The 16646-nt window shown below is 44.3% G+C and overlaps 1 protein-coding gene across 14 annotated transcripts; it reads left to right on the plus strand.

The window, feature by feature from the left end:
* Positions 1-10769: 10769 nt before the first annotated feature.
* On the plus strand, positions 10770-15101 carry LOC123120375 (ATP-dependent DNA helicase pif1). Of its 14 annotated transcripts, none has more exons than XR_006459462.1 (7): positions 10770-11544; positions 11620-11836; positions 12183-12352; positions 12462-12895; positions 12970-13079; positions 13163-13241; positions 13730-15101. XR_006459462.1 is itself a non-coding variant. In XM_044540376.1 (7 exons), exons 4-7 carry the CDS (start codon positions 12774-12776, stop codon positions 14606-14608), a joined length of 1305 nt encoding a protein of 434 aa, XP_044396311.1. In that variant the 5' UTR covers positions 11095-11544; positions 11620-12003; positions 12183-12352; positions 12462-12773; the 3' UTR covers positions 14609-15101. The 14 variants fall into 14 exon arrangements, 13 of the variants coding, with proteins under 13 accessions (XP_044396311.1, XP_044396321.1, XP_044396285.1 ...); XM_044540376.1 differs by having other exon boundaries at positions 11095-11544; positions 11620-12003; positions 13615-15101; XM_044540386.1 differs by having other exon boundaries at positions 11095-11544; positions 11620-12003; positions 12183-12267; positions 13615-15101.
* Positions 15102-16646: the final 1545 nt, after the last annotated feature.

The following is a 16646-nucleotide window of genomic DNA, read 5'->3' on the forward strand; positions in this document are numbered from 1 at the left end:
CCTGAGTCACTGACAGTGGGCCCGCCTGGCCCATTTGTCAGGTTTGACTAGTCCACTTCCCTCCTCTTCCTCCGCCCGAGAGGGAGGAGCGGAACTCCGGCGATGCTCGCCAGCGAACGGCGGCACTGCTCGATAAACAGAGGTCATCCACGGGCTCAGGGGGTCGAGGCGGTCACTCCAGTGGTTGCTTTGTTCTCTGGGGTGGACAGTGCTGCCGGCGGCGAGCTCCGCGGCGGATGGTGGTCGTCGGAAAAAGTGAGATTTCGCCCGCGGCGAGTACCGATCAAGATTGAGTAGGGGGACGGACTCACGAGAGGGCGAGGAGGTTCCTGGTGGAGAGAGTGGAGAGGGGAAGGCCCTGGTTGCGCCGAACAGAGCCGGGATGTGGCGGTGGCTAGACTGGCCGGAGTGGGGGAAGACGGCCTCTTTCTCTCCAACTGGCCGGGGGCGGTGGGCTAGGGTTGGATGGATTAGGTTGATACCATGTTAGAAGGGATAGAGAGGGATTGTTGCGGAATATGATGGATATATTATTGAGCCTCGAGGGCAAGTATATATTGAGTACAAGACTTGGAGGGCAAGAAGCCTCTCCTGGAGATAAAGTAGGAGACGAATTTCAAATCCTAGACTAGCAAACACATGTAGCCCAAATATATCTCTAACACCTTTGCCCCCTCGTCTCCTGCTCCGTGCCATGGCCTCCCCTGACTCGAGCCCTCGCCGCCCCTAGCAGCACGCCTTGCGCCCAGTCCGCCTTGGCCGCGCCCACGCAGGCTCCCTTCACTAGCCCCCCCCCGCCCCGTGCTCGTAGCCACCCTCGCCGGCCACGCCCCGCACCCACACGGGTGTGCCCGCCTCTGCCCCTCGCGTGATTGCCGCTGCTATCGCCGTCCGACGCTGCGCCTGATGCCCCCCGCAGCCGCCGCAGCCCTATCGTGATGTTCCACCGCCCACTGCCGGTGGCAGCTGCAGCCGGCTCCGCCCGCTGTTGCCCTTGCGCCCCCTGCTGCGCTGTCCCTCCCATGGCCGACCCCCGCTAGGTGCATGCGTGCACAGCCATGGGCTGGTCTGTGTGCCACTGCCCAGTGGGGCCTGCCTCTCTATAAAAAATAAAATAAAAATGAAAATAAAAGTAGAAGTTGAGGCACTAACGCGAGGCCCCGCAGGACCCGCTGAGTAGTGAACCGTGGACCACTCAATTGCAGTTGACTGGCCCCACTGTCAGCCCCTAGTGCACCTGTGGGTGCACCCATCCTTTTCTGTCTAATATAAAATTTTGGATTACTTTAAATCCAGGAATTTCCAGAATATTGTTCAAACTTCAAAAATTCATCTACGTTCAACCGTAGCTCCGATGAAAATGTTTCATATACGAAAAACATTCAGGAAAATGAGACGAATTGCCCTCCATGTACTCCCTTCGTCCCAAAATAGATGACCCAACTTTGTACTAAAGTTAGTAGAATGTTGAGTCATCTATTTTGGAACGGAGGGAGTAGCTGTCACATGCCTCTTAACACTCCAAACATGGAACCGCCCACCCCCTCCCTGTTTCATCGGTCCTAAAATGCCAAACTCGAGGAAAACATTCCCGGATGTTTCCCCCTTCGCCGGTCTCTCCTAGTACTGTGTTAGGTCGGACCTAGCACCGCTCTTTGCCATCTCATGCATCATCATGCATCTGTTTGCATTGTATTCGTTGTTTCTTCCCCATCTTCTCTCTTGTAGACTTCGAGACCGACACACTGCTCCAGACGTTGACTACGCTCCTGAAGACCCTCCTTCTCGACAAAGCTTCCAGGCAAGTAAAACACCCTTGATCATCACGATATCGCCTACTCCTTCTCTCTAATGCTTGCATCAGAGTAGTGTACCGATTACTGCTTTTAGTTGATCCTATTCTGCTGCATAGCATGTCCTTGTTACTACTGTTTTCCCTTTACCTGCAATCCTAAAAATTCTTAGTATAGGATGCTAGTATTCCATTAGTGGCCCTACATTGTTGTCCGTCTACCGTACTATACTATCGGACCATGATCACGTCAGGTGTTGATCACGGGTATATACATACAAACATACATACATACAATTATACTTGATACATGTTGTTACTAAAGTCGGGTCGACTCGTAGAGTACCCGCGAGTGATTCACGAATGTGGGGGCTGAAGGGACAGGTTGTCCAATCTAGGTAGTGGTGGATCTGGGTTCCTCATGCCCGAGTGGTACCTTGTGGCGGAGCGACAGGGCAGATTGAGACCACCCAGGATTGAGGTGGGCCTGGTCCCTGGTCGGCATCCGCGGTTACTTCAAAATAACACGCCTAACCAGTTTGGATATTTGATTTGAGTTGGGTCGTTGGCCTTACACGCACTAGCTGCCACGTTGACAAGATATGGGCAGCCAGCGTCGTAGTATCAACCGAATATTTCCACACGTCAGTGACAAAGCGGCGCGCGCCAGGTTAGACCATGTGAATCAGCTACCTTTGTAATGGAGGTTGCTAAGTCTGCTCATCGGCCATGTACGCAACATGCAGGAGTGCAACGGGCGATGGGCCCAAGACCCCTGCGCGCTTAGGATTTAGATCGATGTGCTGACCTCTCTGTTGGGCCTAGGTAAGGCTGCAACGTGTTGATCTTCCGAGGCCAGAGGGATCGAGCGTGTCGGGAAATGTGGTGCACCCATGCAAGGAAGGCTGATCTATTTGAATAGTCGTGTCCCCGGTAATAAGACGACTAGGAGTTGTATTCCAACCTCTTACAATGAAAACCGGTTACTTAATAAAACACACCCAGATAAGTGCCACATACAACCCCGTGATCGCTCTCTCATAGGGTGACAGGAGAGGATCGTCGGGTAAGATTATGCTATGTGATGATACTTGTTACTATGCTAGCTACTCTCTTCTACTGTTGCAAGATGGTGGCTGACAGAAGCATAGTCTTCGCTAGGACTAGCTTCTCCCCCTCTTATTCTGGCATTCTGCAGTTCAATCCACAGATACTACCCATTTCATTGATACTAATGCATATGTCGTGTAGATCCTTGCTTGCGAGTACTTTGGATGAGTACTCACGGTTGCTTTGCTCCCGCTTTCCCCCCTTATCCATTCTTCTGGATGCCGCAACCAGATGGTGGATCCCAGGAGCCAGATGCCACCAACGATGACTACCACTACTCTGAGGGTGCTTAGTACTACGAGTAGGCCGCCGACGACCAGGAGTAGTTTAGGAGGATCCCAGGCAGGAGGCTTGCGCCTCTTCGATCTGTATCCCTGTTTACGCTAGCCATCTTATGGCAACTTGTTTAACTTATGTCAGTACTCAGATATTTTTTTCTTTCACGGACTCGTTTATGATCGAGCTTATGTATTCGAGCCCTCGAGGCCCCTAGCTTGTAATATGAAGCGTGTATGACTTTAATTTATGTCTAGACTTGTGTTGTGATATCGTCCCATGAGTCCCTGATCTTGGTCGTACACGTCTGCGTGGATGATTAGTGTGGGATTGAATTAGGGGCGTCACAAGTTGGTATCAGAGTCAACTGCCTATAGGAACTCCCTTCCAACTCCTTGGCTGAAGTTGAGTCTAGTCATTCCAAAACTTTTACTAACATGGCTGTGTGGCTTACGGGCCCACGTCACAATTGTGTGGTATTAGGATCTTTTATTCCTCGGCCTATACTTCGGGACTCTGACCTCTCTTCGAATCGGGTTAAATGATTTTACTAACTCTGACTTTAGGTTCTCGTAACTACCTTCTCCCGGAGAGCCCTTCATTCTAGATGATCGCCTGCTTCACCACAAGATTCCGAATGTACTTTAAGATATTCTCTCAAGGCTTTGTGCCTGTCGCCTTTGCAATTCCCTACCACTGATATACCCCTATAGATAAATACATACACCCGTCGTTCTTAGTTTTATTCCCAGCTGCTCTTGCTATTACAAGATACATCAAATTATTCTCTGACTTTTTAAGAATACCTTGAGCCATTGCCTTAGAGATCTTTGCTGCATGAATACCCCTACGAATAATTCCTCACACTTATCAAGGATTGTTCATTCCTAGTTGTTCATGTGTTTTCAGAAAATTCTTCGAAGTACTATTCAATTTTCTGAAAATCCTCAGCAGCCTATTGCTCCTGAATTCCTTGCCTTCCTGCATTATGATTAATTTCATATTGCTATTAATCTCCGTTGACATCCTATGTCACAAATCATTTCAAGTCCCTTGATTCAATATGTTGCGAATGCTCGCAATCCCTAATCAGATCCTAGAATTCATCCTTCCGGTTCAAACGTCATTTTAAACATGAGCTGGATCTCAACCAAACAAATTGCCATCAGTTGTACCCTTAAGTCTATTCAACTTACTCATATTTGATCAGAGCATTTGCTTCTGATCCCCCATCTTGGAAATCATAATTCCTTGTATTAAGCATCAAATTAGTCAAATGTTTCTATAATCTGATGCCTTTCAATTCCTTCTTCATTTGATTGAGTACCGATACTCACATCAGCCCTGTTGTGGACCGCTAGACCCATTGCCGGTTTATTATCCGACAATGTCCTTCACATCCAAAATTCTTGTGAGTTCTTTCCCTGATACATAATGCCTTTGGTAAATTGTATCCTCTCTTTTTTCAACCATTCCCTGCTTTTGAGCTTGTGTTATTTATGCCTGAAGTTCGTGGTATATGTTCCTAAGATGCCCCTATAGGTTGAACCTATGTCTTCACTAATCTGTGTGAACCCTAAGTTTATGCGGGTTATATCCACTGATGTTTTGTCGGATATTTTTTCAAGTCTACAACTTCTTCAAAGACGGGAAGTGAATGAAAGTTTAGGCATTGAAGAAGTGGGAGTCGACCTTGAACCTTTGTGTTCATGCCCGTGGACCCAATGTAGAACTTATCATGGAAGCTGCTCGTAAAAATAATTACCCCCTTGTTATAAGTTCATCTTGTATATGTGGTTTGATCATTTATAATTGTGGTTCCAACCATATTGTCTTGCTTTGATTCCATTTCACACACAAGTTAAAGTGCTTGCCTTCTATAGATCAATACACCCCACTTCAACCTTTAATTTGACATGCCTTTGAGTATTACCCTCCTGGTATCTCGAGGATATCATGCCATTGCACTATATCCTATGAATTTGTGTTGGAGTAATACATTCCCTGTCATAGTCACTCCACAGGTTCTGGGTTATCGCCAACCGAGAACACTGAATAGTGAATCGATTCTGTACTTCCATTCCATAACTCTTAATAACTTTTGTTGCTTGCGAGTTTGCACTCAATCACTTCATTCCTAGCCGATTGGCTACATCATCATCATCATGCTAAAACTTGACCTTGCTACCTAGTCCTTCATCCCCTGAACGTAATTTCGATAGTGCACTAAGCTCATGTCGAGCTTTCAACATCATATTTCTTGTCTTGAAAGGCAACTCTGAATTCTGAGCTTACAATCTTATCTGTGGTTCCGATAACCTTCCGCTTCACCATTCCTTTTGCTTGATGCAGTCGCTATTCGTTTGCTACTTCATGTAGCCACTCGACAAAATTTGTCATGACCATCATCCAGGTTTGACTCCTTCTAGGATATAAATCGAATTCATGATGAGAAGTGCCATCCTCGACCCTTGGTAATTTGAGTTACCATTGATAGCATCCTGACCTTCCTTCGATCACAAACTTGTTCCTGTTATGGATGCAACTTGCTATCCACCTTGTATTATGTTCCACCTTGAATTATTACTATTTTTTATGTCAAGGATGTTGTGAGGATTGCTCCACCTCTTAAGAATTCTTGGTATACTGATACTTCTTACCATCACCATTATTTCTTGGTCCCCGTGTTGATTCTAACAGGGATACCAACAAGTGAGTGGTGATGCTTGGATTCTGTACTTTTATGCAACCCTATTGCTTTGAAGTTAATCATCGATAGTTTATTCTTAGACTATTGGTTATTGAATCACAATTCTAACATTAATCATGCTACCTAAGCCCATATTTTGGGTGCACCTTTCAACCGATGTTTAATTGTGTATGTTTTCCTCGAGCATACAACATTATATCATTTGATCGGACAAATGTTATTTCCTTGTTCACATAATTGTGGAAATCCATCTTTTTGGAAACCTCGATGAATGGTCGCTGAGTCCATTAGCCACCTCCTCATCCTATCCTTGGTTTAATGATGAACTATTGTTTTGGAACTCGCGTCCATAGTTCATCTCCCGAGAATCTTACCATGTCTTCTCGTCAATTTGTGTTGCACCTTTTCTTCTCCGACATCCTCAGTCTGAGGTATCCTGACACCAATCAGATCTGAATCTCGGTGAGATATGATGGTTGGGACATATTTCCAAGAGTGATAACAGTGGTCTATATATGACCCGGTAAGGTGATGCCATGCCTAGCACACCTGGCCGGAGGACCTATTGTTATAGTTTCCTTTTTAGCAAGGTTAACCATTCTTCCATGAGGAAATTGTAAGACTCATTCTATGAGTTGTTCCTCATGGATCCTTTGTGTATCCAAAGTCTGACCTTTGCTTGAAGATCGTGCCAATGCTATCTCGAAGCATGTCTATGGTACTTCGATTTTCAATAAGAACATTGGAAGCACAATACTAAATTTTCCTTATCAATTATCCAAACACCATTGTAAGGATAATGTCATGAAATTTCTCTCCCCTTATCTAAAGGGTTTTCTACTTTATATCCTGTCATGGATATCATGCTCTGCTTGTCCTTTGGAAGGATATACCCCTAAAATATGTCTTTAAACACATTTTCCTTTCCATTGTTCTATTTAATCTGATAATCACATTTTGCTTTCCATTGTTTTCTTTAACCTTTCATGTGGTCTATATGATCTAAGCAGCAATATTCTCCTGCTTATGTAAACACCTTAGTGTATGACACTGTCAGTAAGACCCTTGTTGATAACATTCTGGTAACCGCCGGTGGACGAGAACCTTGCCTATTGGTCCGCCTCCTTTCCATGAGTAGGAAAATGGTTCTCTTTGTCCCACGCCCTTGGTACCAACGTGTTGCCAACATAACTAATGGGCTATCCTCTGACGTGCCTTGCTATCATGACCATGCAAGCTGTCAGCGCCCTTTCTACCTATTACCCACATAGTGGGCCCATAACCCACAGTTGCACAGGATCGAAACCTGACTCTCCTGTACTCCCCCTGTTACCAATGTTATTCCTCGTGCGTGGCCTCGTATGTAATTCACGAGCCACCTTCCAAGAGATCATCAGTTCTGGTATCAGACACAATACTTATTCCCATTGCTCTGAACCCCTTTCATACTCTGTTTCAGGCAACGAACGATTGCCTATCTGCTTGAAATTTCTTCTTGCACCTTCTTGCCTTGCTCTCGACGACTTTCTTGAAGTTAAACTCGAGAGATGCCTCTACATCTCATTCACTGAGATAGCCCCTAGGTACCTAGCATGTGTTGAGCTCCGTCCTTCCCAAGTCTTCCCCCTTATCTTTTCCGTAAGTACGATGGAGATCCTAAAGAAAGGATGCAATTCATCATGATGACCTGAAGCAGAGAAATGAAGACATCAACTTACTCCACCTCTTAAAATCTCGGGACGAAATTTCTTGTAGTGGAGGAGATTTGTAACACCCCGAGAATAGTGCTATAGTAATCTCCCCCTAATGGTGGCAATGTCATCATGATTACTATGCAAATTTTCCACTTAAGAAAAATCAAAGTCAAAATTGAAATTAAGTTGCAAGTTAAAATATTATTTCTTCGAACAGTAAGACAAAAATGTTCGATGAGTTACAAAAATTCACTAAGTATTTATCATATAGAAACCAACATCTTTTGAAATATTTAAATTTCCTTAAAATATCAAAACAAGACCAAACAACACCATTTTAGCCCCATTTAAATGTAAACGTAACTTAAATGAATTCATTTAGACCCTCAAACTTTTTGTGTTATCCCAAGTTATTGTGTTAGATTTATGTGCCAAGTTTCAACTCAAACATTTTTTTTGCTATTTCAAATGAATGCAAAAAATGAGTCAGATGTTAAATATAAAAGAAAAAGGAGAAAATCTCCTGTGCACTTAAGCCCATTAGGAAACCCAGTCTACCTCTTGTCTGCTTCTTCCTCACCTATAGTATACAGGGGGGAATGGTCGTGGCACACATCCAGCCACCATGGTCGCCGTGGGAGTTGCGTGTCGGCCATCCCGCAACCCCCCTGTGGATAAGGCCACCCCGCCATCCTCTAGAACACTAGCACATCCAACCCGCCCCTCTCTCCCACTTATTTCCCGATCTGGAGCTCATGCCCCAGAGCTCAACGTCGCCGTGCAACAATCGCTGCCGCGTCGACCGGCTACCTCGCACCACCTTGACATCTCTAGGAGGGCCGCCGCGGTCTATCTCGTTCTCCCCCTCCATCAGTTTGGGCGAGGATGCCGCTACACCGTCGCCCTCATCATCTCCCTCCGCTTCGGCCGCTGCGCACCATTGCCAGTTTTGGTCACCTCTGGCTGCCCTTGCACCTCCCCGACCTTGTCTGCGCCCCCTAGTGAGCTCCCTTCGCCCCCCTGTCTCATGCTCCATTTAGCTTCCACTAGGCACCAGCACTGCTGCGCTCGACGCCAATGGTGCTCGCGCTCACGGCAGCAAACCTGTGCCCCGGGCTCCCCTGACTAGTGCCCTGGTCGCCCCTAGCCGCACGCCTGGCGCCCAGGCTGCTCTTGGCCGCTCCCACGTGCGCTCCCGCCGCTAGCCCTCCTCCCCCCGCTGGAAGCCACCCTCACCGACAGCGCCCCGCGCCCACATGCATGTGCTCGCCTCTGGCCCTCGCGTGGTTTTCGCTGCTGTCGTCGTCCCATGCCGCGCCTGATGCCCCCACTGTAGCCACCGTAGCCCTGTCGTGGTGCTCCGCCGCCCACCACCGGCGGCAGCTGCAGCAGGCTCCGCCCGTTGTTGCCCTCGTGGCTCCTGCTGCGCTATGCCCCCCATGGACGCCCCCCACTGGGTGCGTGCATGCAAAACCAGGGGCTGGTCTGTGTGCCACAACCCAATGGGGGCCGCCTCTCTGTAAAAAATGAAATGAAAATAAAAAAGTAAAAGTTGAGGCCCTAACATGCAGGCCCCACAGGACCTGCTGACTAGTCAACCGTGGACCAGTCAGCTGCTGACTGGGCAGTTGACTGGCCCCACTGTCAACCACTGGTGCACCTGTGGGTGCACTGCACCCAGTGCACCCAACCTTTTCTATCTAATATAATTTTCGGATTATTTTGAATCCAGGAATTTTCAGAATATTGTTTAAACTTCAAAACTTCATGTAAGTTCAACCGTAGCTCCGATGAAAAAAAATTATATATGAAAAACATTCAGAAAAACAAGACACATCTGTTGGTGCCCTCGATGTAGCTGCAACATGCCTCTAACACTCCAAACATGGAACCTTCCCCCTGTTTCATCTGTCTGAAAATACCAAACTTGGGGAAACCATTCCCGGATGTTTCCCCCCTTCGCCGGTATCTCCTAGTACTGCGTTCGGTCGCACCTAGCACCGCTATTTGTCATGTCATGCATCATCATGCATCTGTTTGCATTGTATTCATTGTTTCTCCCCCCTTTTCTCTCCGGAAGATTTTGAGTCCGACGCCACTGCTCCAGACGTTGGCTACGCTCCTGATGATCCCTCCTTCTCGATAGAGCTTCCAGGCAAGCAAAACCCCCTTGATCATGCCGATATCGCCTACTCCTTCTCTCTAATGCTTGCATTAGAGTAGTGTAGCTGTTACTGCTTTCGGTTGATCCTATTCTTCTGCATAGCCTATCCTTGTTAGTACTGTTTTCCCCTTTACCTGCAATCCTAAAAATGCTTAGTATAGGATGCTAGTATTCTATCAGAGGCCCTACATTATTGTCCATCTGCCATGCTATACTATCAGGCCGTGATCACATCGGGTGTTGATAACGGGTATATACATACATACATATTATACTTGATACATGTTGTGACTAAAGTTGGGTCAGCTCGTAGAGTACCCGCGAGTGATTCACGAATGTGGGGGTTGAAGGGAAAAGTGGTTCCATCTAGGTAGTGGTGGACCTGGGTTCCAGACGCCCCCCTGAGTGATACCTTGTGGCAAAGCTATAGGACAGGTTGAGATCACCCAGGAGAGAGGTGGGCCTGGTTCCTGGTCGGCGTCTACAGTTACTTCAAACTAACACGCCTAACGAGTTTGGATATTTGATCTGAGTTGGGTAGTTGGCCTTATATGCACTAACCGCTACATGGGACAAGATATGGGCAACAGGGGTCGTAAAGCTTTCCAGACGTCAGCGACTGAGCGCCGCGCGCCGGGTTGGATCGTGTAAAGCACCTGCCCTTGTAATGGAGGTTGCTAGGTCTGCTCACCGGCCGCGTACGCAACGTGCAGGAGTGCAACGGGAGATGAGCCCAAGACCCCTGTGCGCTTAGGGTTTAGACCGGCGTGCTAACCTCTCTGTTGGGCCTAGGTAGGGTTGTGACGTGTTGATCTTCCGAGGCCGGACATGACCTAGGAAAGTGTGCCCAGCCAGAGGGATCAAGTATGTTGTAGGGTGCAACCCTAGAGGGGTTATTTTCACACTTGGAGGGGGAAATAGGAAGAACACTCAAGAAAACAAAGAATAAATCACTCAAACAAACCCAAATAACACATCCACTGGAGTAGCAAACATGAAATCCACAAGTATACAAGCACAATTCAAGTAAAGTAGCACTAGGGTAAAGTTCTTCCCACTCTTAGGAGATGAGGTCTTGATGTTGATCTTCTCCAAGAGGAGGCCTTAACAATCCAAAGGATTCTTCCCAAGGTGGGGGCTTGATCTCCAAGAGGAGGGGATACAAGGAGCAAAGCTCTCTAGTGTCTATCAAATACTTTGATATCTATCTATCTATCTATCTATCTATCTATCTATCTATCTATACCTATACTAATTAGCGAATCCCAAGAAATTACCATGTTAATCAGTAATTAGGAATCGTTAATCTAGTGGGACCATGTTATTACGGTGCAGATCAACTGTAATTTTTTTTGAGATATAGATCAACCATTTTTTTGAGTGGTAAATCAATTACAAATCCCAACCGCATGCTATCATGATTGCACGATATATCTACTCCGTATATAGCGCTCAAAATTGTGTAAAAAAATGCCCTCAAAATCCCTCAAGAAAGTCTATCTTCTCCACGTCTCTTACTCTCCCTGTAAAAAAACAATTGTGCACCATAGTCTCTCCTCCTCCCCATGGTCTCCTCCTCACGTTCTCTCCTCCCCATGGTCTCCTACTCCCCACTGTCCCCTCCATATGGTTTCCTCCTCCCTAGAGAAAGGAAATCAATCATATCTCTCAAATTGGAGCAAGGAAATTAGAAAATTGATCTGGTGCGCTCACGCCATGGAATCTCTCATCCTCCTCCCATGGAAAAAACAAACAAATCTCTCTCAAATTGGAGCAACCAAGTTGGGGAATAGATCAGGTTCGTCACTTATTATTTTTTATTTTTTTTCCTAATTTAACATTTGAATCGACCTTACCTTTTCAATTGCATTAGGTTTCATGTTTTCTACTGCGTCCTTTGACAGTCCTAGGATTCAATCCTAGGTTTGCTGACGTACGCTCTTTGGGCACTTCATGGAGATCGCGATGGGGCAGAACCAAGCCCATGCCGCCATCTTATAAATTAACTGCAGCCTAACACAAACAATCTACACATCAAGGAGGCTCCTGTCAGTCGTAAACATCGTCGCTCGTGTACCTTCTCCTGTTTGGTACGTAAGCTTCATCGTTGACCTGTTTTTCAGATATTGTTTGTTTCGTTGGTTAATTCAAAATTTTAGGCTATTTACATCATATTTCTTATATGAACTTCATGATGGGTAAGAGAAAATCTTTCTTCGCAAGTGAAGCCTTGGATTTGCCAGAGACTAAGAAATTAGTAAGCAACAAAATTATGCTTGCTTACAATTCAAATTACTTGTTGTTGCTTTCTGGCCCAGTTCTGAGACAGATTATTTGTTTCATTGGTTCAATCAAATTGTTAGGCTCTGGATTTCATACTGCATGCAAATTGCATGGCCACCAATATATAATCTTCTGGAAATTGTGTTTTTATAGGTCAACTTCTTTTGTTTACCTTCAAACCAATGGCATACGACATGCTCCATGAGATTAGCAATCAGAAGGATTCCTGGAAAGTAAGGTCAGAATAATTAGGCTATTGGGATGCCATTAATCTCAACAACAATGAACTTATTAGCCTTGACATGATACTACTTGATGAAGAGGTTAGCTTAATGATGAAATTTTATGAATTGCCAACATAAATACACTATTGTGAGCTGTAGTACTTACTATAATATTGATGCATCTTCTTGTTGCACTGTAATGTTCCAGGGTACTATGATACATGGCAAGGTAATGAAGCATATGGTTAACAAGTTCAGACCATTGATCCAAGAAGGTTTAGTCTGCATGATAGCAAATTTTAAGGTTATGTCTGCAATGAATTTCCGTCCAGTTGAAAGTGAAAAGGTTCTAAATTTCTTGCACACGACAAAAATTCAAGAGATAAAAGGTCAAAAAAATATCAAAATAGCAGAACAAAGCTTCATGTTTTATACTGTTAAAGTTCTTTCCACAAAAGAGCCAAAATATTTACTTATCTGGTATGATTAAATTTGTTTCAATTATTAACTTCCATGTATTATGCATATTAATACCACTTTATTAGCAGATGTCATTAGCATAGCAAGTTACATAGGACATATTGAAGAAACACAGACAACCCATGGGATTTCAAAGATTCGAGATATTGTGCTTCAGATTGAGTGAGTACACTAAAAACCATTAGACAAGTACAATTATCATGGGTGCTAATAGGTATTTCTCTTGGAATATACAGGGATCAAAAAATTAGTATTAGACTATGGGGTAATAAGGTTGGTCAAATTGATGAAGATTCTTTGGGGCGTGTGGTCATAGTAACATCAACTACTGTTAGAAAACTGAAAGGTTTGTATTCGTATTAACAATGGGCAAGTATTTCTAGGCGTGTCTTTTTTATATACATAATCTAATATATCAAGTGCATGCAGAGTACTCGCTGTCATCTACAGGTGCGACCAGAGTTTATATCGATTTGGATATCCCTGAAACAAATGAGCTTCAAACGAGGTGAAACAGATTTTCTGCAGTAATATGAAAAACATGTTCTACTACATACATGGATACTTATCTCATGCAAAACAGGTATTGCTTGCAAGATGATATGGTAGAAAAATTAGAGCCGGAAGCCCACTTGCAAGGCACAATTCAAGAACAGATGTTGTATAAGAGAAGAAACCTAAAAGAAATAACTGAAATTACATATGAATCTGAAAAACAGGTATTATAGATTAGTAAATGAGGAACTAAACTACGATAAAGATTCTTTAAGAATAGAGCACATGAAGTTACTGCATAAGCTAAATCAGGATCAGAGGATGGCTTTTGAAGTTATAATAGAATCAGTCAATGACAGTCTTGGAAAATTGATTTTTGTTGACAGATATGGTGGAACTGGAAAGACATTTCTGTGGAAAGCAATCACGACAAAATTAAGATCTGAAGGAAAAATAGTTATAGCAGTTGCTTCAAGTGATATAGCAGCACTTCTTTTACAGGGTGGAAGACCAGCTCATTCAAGATTTCACATTCCGCTCAAGATCACTAACGAGTCCACATGCAACATCAAGCAAGGAACATTTCTTGCGGAGCTAATAAAGAAAACGTCACTAATAATATGGGATGAACCACCTATGACACACAAGCACTGTTTTGAGGCACTAGATAAGAGTTTGGGAGACATACTTCGATTCACATATGAGGACGCAGAGCATAGACCATTTGGAGGAATGACAGTAGTATTGGGAGGTGACTTCAGGCAAATCCTACCAGTTATACCGAAGGGGAAAATAGAACATATCATTTCTGCATCAATAAAGAGTTCCTACCTATGGAAGAACTTTGAGGAGTATCGACTCAAAGAAAATATGCGTCTGAATTCATCCGAAGGTAGTCCAGAAGAGAAAGCAAAAACAGCTGAATTCGCAAACTGGAAACTAAACATAGGCGATGGCACAACGTCAACAATAGATGAAGTGGATTGGGTTAGCATCCTAGAGGACCTTATTTTACATAAAGGGGATGACCCGGAAGCATCTATTGTTAACACCACCTATCCTGACTTACACAGAAAATACACTGATAGAACATACCTAGAGGAAAGAGCGATCTTGTGCCCAAGAAACGAGACTGCTGACCAGATTACTGCCTACATCATGAGTCAAATCCGTGGAGAAGAGGTAACCTATTTCAGTTCAGATACAACATGCAAGGCAATGTCTACGGTGGAAGATGAAGATATGTTGTACCCAACTGAGTTTCTGAATAGTACATTTTCTGGAATACCAGACCATGAACTGAGGCTGAAAGTAGGATTACCAATAATGCTTATGAGGAACATCAATCAAAGTGCAGGACTTTGCAATGGACAAGACTAACAATAACACAGCTAGGAAAGCATTTCATTGAAGGCCAGGTCATAACAGGTCCTAATGTTGGTGACAAGGTTTACATCCCCACAAATTATCATGTCACCAAGTGATTCAAAATGGACTTTCATTCTGAAAAGGAGACAGTACGCAATATTAGTGTGCTTTTCTATGACTATAAACAAAAGCCTGGGGCAATCTCTCAAAAAAGTTGGACTCTACTTAGAAAGGCAAGTGTTCACACATGGACAACTCTATGTTGCAATTTCAAGGGTGACCAGCAGAAATGGATTGAAGATACTCATATCAGATGAAGAGCGTCCATCCGACAAGGTTGCAGAAAACATTGTTTACAAGGATATATTACAGATATTGTTACAAGCATTCTGATATGACTAAATATAATGTGATGCAAACATAGGAGCCTTATTTGGTTTCAAATTGATATATCTGAAATATTTTATCAGAGCAAAATTTATTTACTTTTGGGTATATTATTATATTCGTATATTGTCTATAGTTATTATTTAATTTAGTCTGATTTTAGAATTTCTAGCAAACTCAATGTTTTGATGCATCCATTTAACAAACCCAAATATAGTATTTGTGAGCTTGCGCCCTTCACTTTTTTTATTGTGTTCCTCTGAAGATTGAACTATATTTAAGCTCTCTCTGACTGGTAGAAGACGGCCACTATACTTTATTTTCAAAATAGTGGAAATACATTCATAAGACAATGTATTCATACAGATACCTGATGGAGAGCTAACAACTGATTTAACAAAAATCAATATCAGTTATGTATGCATCACGTATGTGCTTTTATCAACTACTATAACATTTCTTTCTTCCCTAGCAATTTAGATCTGATTTAACAAAAAATAGAAAATTCCAAGAGTCTAATAGCTAGATAAAATATTAGAAACAGTAATTTGATAGTAATGCTATGCATGCCTAAAATTTATTTCATAGAGAGAGGACATGGTAAGGCAAAGGAAAGATATGCACCTGTTCGTACAAACATAGAGTCAAGGGAAAATGGGGATGGATAAGATTCGCTGCCGCTGTTGCTGGATGCGGAAACTCCGCTCAATAACGCGGGCATCGGGGGAGATTGCAGATTCAGTGGGGACGACCTACCACACGACAAAGGGGAACTGCCGGATGGCTGCCACTACAGCCGGTGTTGCGATGTGGTTCGCGTGGAATGACTTTCTGAGGTTACTGTCAGGACCCAAGCCAAGAGTGTACTGACGAGGCGTTGCAGCTACATGAAGTTCAGAGAAAAGACGGTCCAGATGAACTCCAGAAGAGATCGATGGCTTAGATTCAATCTTCGCCGTCACTAGCCGTTACTGTTACTTTTGTTGACACCATCAGGAATTGTAACAGTAGCTGTTAGCTGTTAGCGCGTTAGGTGTGAGATGTCCTGTGGCTTAAAAGGCATGCGAGGGGGAGGGAAGGAGCAAGAAGAATCTTATCATAAGCTGTAGTGGTTAGAACCCTAGCTAGCGAACCAAGTCGGGGTCTCTGATCTCGCACATATTCCTCTAAATTGTATCCCTGAATTGCTACAATTTTCTATGATATTCAAGAATTCGTGATGATTGGGTTCCGCTGGACAATTTGATCCTCACAAAGGTATCAGAGCGCCAGGTTGAATCCTCGGCGGTGAATCAACGGAGGCGAATCAGGCTGTGGAAAGAAGGAGGTTGGGTTCTCTCATAAAATCCCTCCCATCCCTCCCAGTTTGCGTCGGCGGTGGCGTCAGGTGGCGGCGACATGGCGGCGGTGAAGTTCGAGCACAAATCTCCGAGTCCGATCCAGTTGCTGAGAGATCTCCTCTCTGTAGTGAAATTCTGGGATCTGACGGAATCCGTGCGTCAAGAGGAATTTTGTGAAGCGAGCCTAGCGGATCAGTCCTCAGTCGCAGATGGCAGATACAAGAGCCAAGGTCCAGATCACGGTGGATCGAGTGGAGAAAGAGGTGGCCGATCTGAGAGCAGAGGTGGAAGGTTTACAAGAGCTGAAACAGGAGGTGTCAAAA

Source organism: Triticum aestivum, chromosome 1B (genome assembly GCF_018294505.1).
Source record: "Triticum aestivum cultivar Chinese Spring chromosome 1B, IWGSC CS RefSeq v2.1, whole genome shotgun sequence".
NCBI lineage: Eukaryota > Viridiplantae > Streptophyta > Magnoliopsida > Poales > Poaceae > Triticum > Triticum aestivum.